Below are 11165 nucleotides of genomic sequence, written 5' to 3'. Positions count from 1 at the left end.
TTGACTAATGCAATTATTTATGGGATGCTAATAGCTTTTCAGAGGCTTTCAGATACAGTGTCAATCTGACAGCAGTTTTTTTTTCTCTCTTTCTGTTTGGATTGTCAGACCACTGCCAGTTTTTCCTCCCCAAGGACATGGTTTATCATCTGGGGGAGGGGGAATGTAAATTACTTGCAAATCAGCTCTCAGATATCCTCTGGTAGTTTCTCTTTATTAAATCATAAGGACAAGAACTATGGCTTCTATTTCACTATGCACACCCTCATGTCCTAGCGCGCATAGAGTTGAACTTCAACATTACTAGCTTTCCAACAGAGACCTCAGACACTGCCAACGCACGACTGCGGAGAAAGGGCTCCGTGAATGAAGCGGGAAGAGAGGAGCACGTGCGATCCTAGTGCTGGCTGAAAAAGCCCTAAGAGGGGCCTCAAGGTAGGGACAAAGCAGACAGCCGGAGACAAAGAAAAGGCAAGTGGGGGATAGGGGTGAAGACGAGAAAGACAAGCAAAAAGAACGGGCTAAACAGAGAAAAATAACAGAAAAGGCAGACAAAATGAAAAGGAAAGTCGAGCGTGAACTGCAGCACCGAGCAGCGGGCGAGCACGCGCGGAGACTACAGCCCCCAGAATCCCTTGCGGCACCGGCTCCCCGGCATCAGTCTCCTAGGCAACCCGCTAAACAAGATGGCGGCCTCCCAGAGCGCTCCCCAGGGGTCCAGAGCTCCCTCTCTCCTGGGAGGCTTGGGCAGTTCACGAACAGGAGTCCAATCGATGCCGTTGCGCTCGGAGTCTCAACCTTGCTCATCTTTTCCCATGGGGCAAAAACCGAAAGGCACTGTCAACAGCCCCTCCCCCTACCTGCTGCAGCAGATCATTCACCGCTACCAGGAGTTGGACACGGACGGAGAGGAGCACCGGGGCGAGGGCGAGCTGGAGTCCGAGGAGTCCTCAGACTCCGAAATGCAGAATCTGGAGGTGTGCCTCCCCCTCCCCTGAGCCCTCCCCCCTCACTCTCCGGTCCCCTCCTCCAGCTGTCAGGCCCTGCTACTCAGAGGCAACTCCCCGACGCATCTCTCACCAGCCCAGGCTTAGCCCACACCTTCCCGGGCTCTCTCGCCTCCAGGAACGCCTCTTCCTGACGACTCTGAGGCCCCTCTTTTCCTCTCATTTCTCTTACCTCATTTCCTCACCCCCTGCCTGAAATATCTCCAAGCATCTCCTTTCCATTTCATTAACTTATTTGATTTCTTAGGAGTCGAGTTACGCAGTGTCGTTTTGAAGAAGTATCTATGTATTTGTATGGGAGTTATGGCTTTAACTTTTTCAAAAGTATCCCTCGACAGTATTGTGAATAGGCAGGGCTCATCTTTGGCATCTCCAGCACCTGCTTCGCATGACTAGGAAGTATTCCAACACTATTCCCCAGTTCTAATCCCTTCAGCCTCCTTCCTGCAAGGGGAAAAAAAAATTACTCTCTTGAAATAATCTGATAAGTGCTTCCTCAAAGACTAAGTGAGTTAAAAGTTTAATATTAATGTATTACTTCTGCCAGGGGTATATGCCTCAACAAGCAACATGCACACACAACAGAAAGAAGCCACAGAATGTTCGAACAGTCACCTCACTGTGGAAGTTCCCAACATTCCCACCTGTATTGCTTGGTGTGGTCAATTTGCCTGTCACATTACTACAAATTCCCTCTTTTCTACAATACCTAACTTCTTTGTTACACTTATTATCATCCTTTTCCTTTCTTAGTCCATTGCCTGTCTTGTCCTTTTCCACATCTCATAACATCACTTCCTTCTCTTGGCTTCTAATAAATTGTTTGCTTTCTTTCAAAAACAGATTTGCATTCTTTCAATACACTGTTAGGTTTTTCTCTTTGTCTTGTCTCCCAGGTTTTTCTCTCCCCTTTCCTTTTCCTTCATAGTATAAATTCCTTCAAATTCTTTTCAGGAATATAATGTTTTCAATATCCTCATTCTGTGATATTCTTCTGGTTTTCCCACTTGGCGTCTTTACATCTTTTCCTAGTCTCTTTTCCTCCTTGGTGCCAAACATGTTCTCTGTTATGCCTGTGCCCTTTCCCAAACTCCTTTCCTCATTTGTCTTATTTCTTCTCACTCTCCCCTCTGTCTGTTACTCCAATTCTACCTTTAACCATTTATACTCTTCCCCAACTTGGGTTTCCCTTCTTTTGTGATGTCCTCTGTTCACTTTCAACATTTGGCTCATTTCTTTCCACCCTCATCCCCCATTTTTCTTTCCTCTTCTTCTAATTCCTTCTACATGAGCTAGTTACAGTTTAGTTTTGCTTAAAGCTGACCATAGAAAGGTATTACTTCTGCCACTATCAGAAATTAGACTACTATTAAATATTATTCTGTTCGTTAGTACTTCTTTTGTCTTTTGTTGATTTACTTTGCTACCTTTAAAAGTGACTATTGCAAAATGGTAGCAGTGTTTTTGCAACTTTGAGATGTTTGTATGGTTTCCACCAGCTTCCATCCCAGAGGAATTCACAAATGAGCCACCAGTATACTTTATTATTATAATTAACACATAGCTCTTCGGCTATGGGGTTCATTAGTACCATTGTTAATCTGTCTTCAGTATGCCATTAACAAACCATGGAAGAGGTTGACTTGAAGTAGTTCTTTTTGGCTTGTAGATGTGTGTGGCAAAAGTTTCATTATCTCTTCCATTTACATTCTAAATATTAATATTTATTTTGTGTTCTTACATTCTGTTTTGGCTTTCATAGTATTGCATAAATTGTAATATGCTGAATAAACTGAAAAGTTTCAAAAGGAAACATTTGGACATTCACGTTCAATGATTTATTTTTCATATCTTAGCCTGGTTAAGATTTGCAATGCTATGATGATCACAATGATTATTGAATGCCTGTAATGCAATTAGCCTCAAATCTCAGAAGCCCTTATGAATTTAAGGGAGGCAGTACAGACCAGCTGTTCAAAAGACTGCCTTTGGATTCAAAGATTTCTATCTGAGGCTTGGTTTAGCCTTTTGTTAGCTGCAAGATCTTGAGCAAGTTACTTAACCTTTCTATGTCTCATCTGTAATGTAGGAATTATAATAATACCTATCTCATAGGAGAATTGTGAGAATTAAATGAGATTCTATATGTAAAATGCTTAGCATAATATATTTTTGATATGATTACTAACAAAACATGTAATAATAGTAACTTACATGTTTTTGTCTGCTAACTACAGCCCATTAAGTGATTTCATTAATTTATCCTTCATTGAACAAAGATTTATTGATGATTGCTATGTAGGAAGCACTTTTTGACTGTATACAACAGAAGTGTCTGGGCCCCAAAACTGATGCACGAAAACTACTTTTTTTCCGGTAACCTAATGTGACTAATAATGCCTACTTATGGAATGGTTATGAACATCAAATTTAATAAGAAACTTTATATTACCATTCTTAATATACTATCTGATACAGAGTAGACTCTCAAAAATTGTAGATATGATAAATAATAGCAACAGTAATGACAGAAGATGAGAACATGATTGAAGACATACATACACAGTCCCTGCTCTCAAAGTGAGATAAGAATGTGAGTAAATCATAGTAATTCAGCCTCTGTAGTATGCTTCATGGAGATGAGTACAGATGACAGCTTGACTGCAGGGATCATGGAAGACTTCAGGGAAAGTAGACTCTGGTCTGGGTGGAGAGGTGGTGTGTGGGCAGGCAGGCAGCTGCTTTTCCTGCTGATGAGTTGTAGGTGAGAGCAGAAGCAACAGCCTAGATAGGGGCCAGATTCTGGAGGGCTTTGTGCTGTTGTAGGGACATAGACTTCAGTCTCTAAGCAGTGGGAATTGCTTTGTTGGCTAGGTGGGATTAGATTAGAGGATAGTAAGACAGAGATGAGTGGGCAGACTCTAGCAATATCTAGTGGGGAGGGAGAGTGTCTGGATTAAGGCAATAGCAGTGGGAATGGAAAGGAAGCTAAAGACAAAAATATATTTAAGTTATTTAAGATGGGACAGTTACTAATTGAATATCAGAAGTCTAGAGTGACTGTTAGGCCTATGGCATGGTCTGGGGAGATATGAAGGCCATTATCTACAATAGGAATCAGGAAAGATGGAGCCATGTGTTAATGAGTTGGATGTATAAACCATAAGACTGGAAACCAGGAGGGGGTCTCAGATTAGGAGACTCCTGCTGATCTCTTATTTACCACACTCCTGAAATTGCTTGTGTAATTGTCTGTATCCCAGACTGTAAATCCCTTACAGATAGGCACCACGTCTGTTTGCCTATTCACTTATTCACCATGTCTTATCCACTGAGCCTAGCATACTGGCTGGCATGTGCTAGGCATTCTATAAAGATTTTTTTCCTCAGAGGAATGATGAACATGATATAGTCCCTGCTTCGGTGCAGTAGTTGAATGTGAACTTGACTCAGGTTTGGGTATGGATGTGTGTAGTTGCAATCAGGGGACAAGTAGTCAGAGACTTGAGGGTAGGGAGAAATTGAAATTGCCCACAGGCTTCCCAGTAGGGAAGGAAGTATAGTCAGGAGGAAATAGACTCCAAGAAAGGGAAAGGTGAACAAACTGGAGATTTTGTTGTGATCAAAGAATAAGTTCAGTAGGTGCTGGAAAGGTTGATGGATAGGTGGTTGTGGGATTAGACAGTGGAATACTAGGGATGGAAGTTTCTAGGGTGGAGCAGTTTACCATGATGACTAACTAGGTCCAGAACATGGCCCTGGGAGTGGGTGGCTGAAGTTGGGTGGAAATCAAGTTTAAGGTGTCTGGAGTTGAGACAGTAAAGAAATGTGTGTGTGTGTGTGTGTGTGTGTGTGTGTGTGTGTGTGTGTGTGTGTGTGCATGTGATGGGAGTAGGGGTGTTGGATGGTCATCCATAGGGATTCTGATGCCAAGATAAGGGCGGGGTTTGTGAAGGCTTTAAAATGACTGAAGACCAAAAGGGGGAGGCATGATACTGCCAAATGGCAGGAACCTCAAAGAAGGTGTGAGGGGGTTGCTGTGCAAGAGTCTTGCCTTGGGAATCTGGGAAAATGCTGACAAGTGTGGCCTGTCTCCATGTCAGTGGCTACATTGAAAAACAAGCATCCACCTGCCTATAAGTAAGGATGCAATTCCTTCTTATCTCCAGGAAATGGAGGGAGTCAGGCGAACTTCAGAGGTCTAGGTGGAAAGTTTTGGAGGGAAGGTAACATTCCTCTACCACCATTCTTTCCTAGGTCTTATAATTTCTTAAAATTGGAATGGTATTTAGAAAAGTAAATGTGTTTCACTCATCTGTGAACAGGTTGATTGATATGATGAGGGAAACATTAAGATGTGGAATTTCTGACTTCATCAATTAGTAGTAACAATTGTGATTTATTGGGAACACTTGCTATGTTACAGGCACTTTGCTAAGAGTTTTGTATCTATTTTTTTTTTCTTTCTACCTAAAACATTAAAAGAAGGTGTAGAGGAGGAAAGACATTCTCTGTACCTTCCTAGCCTTGGTAACCAGGTCTATACAATAGACTGACAACAGGCAGGTAATAGGAAAAAAGGTATGCAAACTTATTAATTTTTAATATTACATATATGGGGGCATCACAGGAATTAAAAGTGAATACCCAAAAAAGTGGTTAGATTTGAAAACTTATACACCATCTTAATAGGAGAAGGCGGGAAGGGATGTAGGTCACTTAGGGGAGAATAAATGCTTTTTAAGAAAGAGGGCTAGGCCCTTAGAAAAATAGATGGGAGACATGACAGTTTTTGACAAAATCTGTCTGAGTGTGGTATAGACTTCTAGACTTCTCTCCTCTGGTAAGAATCAATCTTTCTTGTTTGATAAAACTCCCAGGGAGGGGATTTAGGACAATTGAGTTCCTTTTGGAAGAGCTGCCTTTAGACAGATAAGGGGAATTCAGAGAAAGCCTCTCCTTGCATTTGCTGTTTTTCAAGTGCCTTCAGCTCAAAATAATCAATATACTAAAGTAGCATATTTTGGGGTGACACATCCTGAACTCCATCATAGGTAATAACATTTTCTATTTATAGGTGAAAAACATGAGGCCCAGTGAAAACTTTACCTCCCCAAAGTCACACATCCAAAATGGCAGAGCTAGGGTTCAAGCCACACCTGCTCAATTCCAAAGCCCACGTGCTATCTCCATGCAGGTGGTATTCGCTTCCCTGGGTTAGCAGAAATTTTGGGGGAAAGAAACTCTTTATAGTAGCACAAGCCTACATACATATATCTTCCGTGGCAAGAGCCTGAGCAGCTTTGTTGGTTCCTAAATTAACATAAAGGATTTGGAAAGAGGGTATTTTGCCATGGTAGTCCATATGCTAGTCGTGGTTAGTCATATCAGTGATGATGTGGTTACTGTACTTCATGTCCTTATGCTGATGTCAGTGTTAATATGCTGGCCATTATGGAGTTGAAGGAGGCACAAACAATACTAATCCACCTGTTATCTCTTTTGTCTGTCATTATTGGGGAAAGGATGTGTTGGGCTGCCATTAGTCCATGGGATGTCTATAGACCAAGGGCCAACCTCCTTATGGAAACCATCATCATCCTTTTAATAAATCTTGTAAATATACTAAGTGCTGGATATGAATCTAACAAAATTAGCCAGTAGGAAGTAAACTGAGGACCTGTTTTCTTTAGCAAAAGTACCAAATTTAAGGAAGTAATTGCCTTAATTTGATGTAACTATCCTTTGGAGTGTGGGCAAGCCGTCAAGTGTAGTGATTAGGAGAATTGCTCTCGGGTCAGACAGATTAGGGTTTTCATTCCAGCGCTGCCACATACTATCCATGTGGTTTTAGGCAAGTTAACCTCTAAACCTCAATTTTTCATCTGTAAAGTAGAGATAAGAACACCTACCTCAGGGCTTTCAAAAAAATTAAATGAGCTAATCCACTGAGAGCTCTTAGCACAGTGTCTGGAATGGAGACACACTCAATCAATGGTAGCCATCATCACTAATACTGATGCTTCTACTGCTACAGTGTTCCCTCGACTTTGACTGCCTAATGAAAGTGACCACCTGAAAGATCAATGGTAGTGAAAGCACTGATTTGGGTAGATATTTATCTAATTTTATATAATATGTATATGTCCTTAACACAGAATTTTCTTTAGGGATGGTACATTTTGAAGGGCTGAGCTCCTGGGTATAAAATATACTAAAGATATATTAGACCTGACAAAGTGGATTGTTTCTTTTCTAATGGGAACATTTCTTTGTCCACCTCTGTGGGTTTTTGGCAGAATGAATTTGATGGGGTCCTGAGAGAAGAGGCCGTGGCTACAGCACTCCACCAATTGGGACGCTCGGGCTCTGGGACTGAGCAGGTCTACCTCAGTCTAACCTTATCCGTGAGTATGACAAAATCACCTTGGCGGGCTACAGCTTGCTGCTGACTAAACCATATTCATTTTCTTTGACACTCAGCTTTTGTGGTGGCAGCAAATTTCAGAGCCTTGCATTTGATGGAGACTGGTGATAAGAGATATTTATGTAAATATTAGACTTCAAAGAGCCCTGGCCAATCTAGTAATCAGCCCCTAGATTCCTTTGTTTTCATTCTCTTCACACTCTATTTCTTTCATCTTAAGTAGTCTATATTATAGTAATCAATGCTTTCTTTCCAGAAGGTTGAATTTGATTCTGTAAAACCAATCAAATACTCTTTAAGAATTTTCCGTCTGATCAGTAGAAGCAGCACTGAAATTTATATCTGAATCCAAGGGAATGGAGCATTTTGATATTGACTTTAACCCCCTAAGTATGTCAAGAAATAAGTAGCTTTGAGCTATATCGTACTTTCCAAAAGATACCTATCATTAAAGAAAAAAAATCTATTGTTATTTATCAATTTTTGAGATTTCAATACTAGTCATAAAGTAGCACAAAATCTTGGCTCCAATTTCATCATAAGAGAGGCTATAAGAGCAGACTACTCAGAGTACTTAATCTTCTTGCCTTGTTTGTTTCTCTGTAGTTCTAGAAAAAGAATTTAACTCTTTTGGCTTCCTTATGTTGTAAAGCATTAAATATTCCTTGGAGATCCATAGAATAAATGCAGATAACATAGGTGAAAAAAAAAGCACATTGAAATTTTACAATAGCACCATGATTTGGCTAAAGTGTATATAATTGATTACAAGACTGTTCTGTCTTAGATTTGAATTAGTGCACTATTCAAGAAGCGTTAAGCTGTTTTCACCCATGCTGGGTCCATGGCGTGCCCTTTGAGGTCAACATATTAAGACTATAATCTTTTACTATTTTCATTTTATAACATTTTATGGATGACTCTGCCAGTCAGGCAATAACATGCAGGGAGCATCCTGTATATACTGCACTATATTAGATGTTGGAATCTGGTATATAATTCCAGCAGCCAATGCAGCCCCACACACGGCCCTTTCAATCAATATTCTACTTATGTACATAGTGCTATGCCTTAAATTGATCAAAGCAATCCTCTAAATCTTATTTCAGCTAGATGAACTGAAGCTTAACTTATTTTGCCACTGACCTCCTTACATTTGAGATACTGCATGTTGAATTACTTTGCCTTAATAACCTGTCTTACTGAATACACTTTTTTAGGGTTGTCTGATTTAGTGATTTTTTCCCCTTTATATCTTACTTATATTGCATGTTATTTTTTACTTTCTCTTATTACTTGTATACGTATCTTTTTTCTACCAAAGTCATAAGTTTCTTAAGGGCACGATCTAGCCCTATTCCATCGTACTCTCATCATGCCAAGCACAATGCCTGTACATAGCAGATATTCAGTAAGTATTTATTACTATTATAGCAGTTTTCATTAAACAGTCATTATTATTCTGAATGAGAACTTGCTTATAATGATTCTTCATTGGTTGGCTTTTTTCTGACTCTGACATCACGACATAAACCGGTAACATATGGTTCCATGGGACCAAATTCCCCCCTAACTTCACTTGAAGTTCACTAGAAGTTATTCATGGAAAGAATTTTGGAAAAGGATTCAGGAGACTTGGATACTGCTTCTCTATCACTAACTTGCTATGTGACTTCAGGCTGTTTACATACCTCTCTGTACCTCACACTCTTCATCTCTGGATTGGGAATAATCTGCCCTACAGATTTCACAGGTGTGTTTGATCAGATGAGATTATTGTGAATGAGCTTTGAAAATGAACCCCATGAAAGTGTAGGTAGTATTGTTATTAATGATCTCCTGATTGGGTGTGAACCCTCTTTAAAACTTCATTTAAATTCTAGGAATTTGCTTTTTCTTTTCTTCTACTAGATAAAGGCTTTGTCTGTATTGCTATTATTTGGCTTTTTTAAGAAAAATGTAAAACTCTGATCTAACATTTCCATGAACACTGCTTTAATTGGCCTTTTCATGTTGTATTCGTTCTTGCTAACAACACTAATTTTCTAAGCTATTATTTTCTTCACAGGAATGCAATTTTTCTGATGGGATCTGTAGTCTGTTTTGAGATCGTATTCATAGTAGGCTTCAGATTTTGTTCTCTCACTTCTATATTTTTGAAGAAATTCTGGGTTTCTTTCCATCAACTATTCTTTCCAGATGTTGCAAGAAGGCTGAGTACTAATCTCTTAAAGCAATATTAAAGTCTTTTATATTAAAGTCTATAAAGTCTTTTTTCCCCTCAGGGTTGTGATTTAATTGACATTAACATTCTCTGTGGATATGTTCACCTACAGAAGTTGGATCTTTCAGTAAATAAAATTGAAGGTATGTAATTGTCATTCTAGATTGATCACTGAATTATTTTAAAATTTAAACATTGCAGTTTGTAATACAGTTTAATATTACCAAACTTAATATGAGTAATTTGTGGATCAATTTACATATGGATCCTTTGCTTTCCATACAAAAAAAGGCACCAGTGATTGATGAGTAAAGAAAATGGCACAAGTTTGCAATATTATAATATGGTTGAGATGTACTCCACAATATTTAAGAATATGAGATGGAATGTTTGCTTTATTTTTTCCTTTTAAGAGATCGATCATTACTTCTTCAAAACTTTCTGAATGTTTGATGATTCCTTTTTTCCCCCTCTATTAGTTGATATTCAGTGAAAATGAATTAGATTTGTTTTTCCTTTACTGGATTATTTTCTTTATTTTGCTTTTGCATTTACATTTTAAACCTGGTTAGCTCCTCTATTCTTAGTACTTGAGCACCAGGGAGTCACAAATTAATTTTTTCCCCTCTTTTTGCTGTCTTTATTTATTTAGTTGATTCTTTCAACTCTAACTTCACCATTTGTAGTTCTATATAATGTATTTGTTATGACATCTTGTTCACATTTAATGAAATTAGTCCTACGATTGTCACATTTTCTGCAAAGCTTGATCCTTGTTTCTAATTTTCTGATCTTATTTGAATTTGACAGTGTACAATGTTTTTCTTTAGAATTCCAAGGAAGTAAGCAAATCATTACTTTTGACCTGCTTTCTTCACCGATAATCCTTCTACTTGTTTCTTTTGTCTGCCTTTTTTATGACAATTAAATGTTGCTGATATAGTCTTCTCTGTTTCATTTTCTGATTTTTTGCCCCCATATGACACTAATAATTAAAATTCACTCTTTTAATGGCTAAGAAATATTCTAGCTTGTTTTTATTTTGTAAATGCTGCTGTTTTTGAAAGACTTTTTATTATTTTTTTCTAGTTTTATAAAGCTTTATTATGTAAAATTATAAACACGCACCAATAGAATATTGGAATGAGTATTCAGGTTCAACAGTTATCACCCCACGGCCAATCCTGTTTCGTCTGTACCTCCCTGCCCCCTTCCCCAGGCTTATTTTAAAGCAAATCTCACATTATCATATCATCAGAAAGCCTTTTTTAGTGTTTCTGGCAAGAGCACTTTGCCTACTGCACATCTCTAAGGTTGGTTTCATTTACTAGATAAGAAATTGCAGAGTGGTGGGAGGCTTTAACAGTGCTTAGTGCTAACGACAAGGAAAGAGATTTGGCTTCATACCTTTGCCACTTGAGCAGGGAGTCCACAGTTATGATGGAAGCATTCCTCTGCACCCCGATCGGTCTTCACTAATCTTGCTTGGCTCATTTCATTAATTCAA

At 39.0% G+C, this 11165-nt stretch overlaps 1 protein-coding gene across 1 annotated transcript in view; it reads left to right on the top strand.

Annotated features, from left to right (window-relative positions):
• Positions 1-686: 686 nt before the first annotated feature.
• LRGUK (leucine rich repeats and guanylate kinase domain containing) overlaps positions 687-11165 on the top strand; it is a 100077-nt gene continuing 89598 nt past the window's right edge. Inside the window, exons 1-3 of the mRNA XM_045564021.1 lie at positions 687-977; positions 7307-7414; positions 9720-9801. Coding sequence (XP_045419977.1) covers positions 687-977; positions 7307-7414; positions 9720-9801 — 481 coding nt within the window. The remainder of the gene's footprint in view (positions 978-7306; positions 7415-9719; positions 9802-11165) is intronic.

This window comes from Lemur catta, chromosome 11 (assembly GCF_020740605.2).
Source record: "Lemur catta isolate mLemCat1 chromosome 11, mLemCat1.pri, whole genome shotgun sequence".
Lineage (NCBI taxonomy): Eukaryota > Metazoa > Chordata > Mammalia > Primates > Lemuridae > Lemur > Lemur catta.
This window is presented reverse-complemented; position numbering and strand designations above follow the sequence as displayed.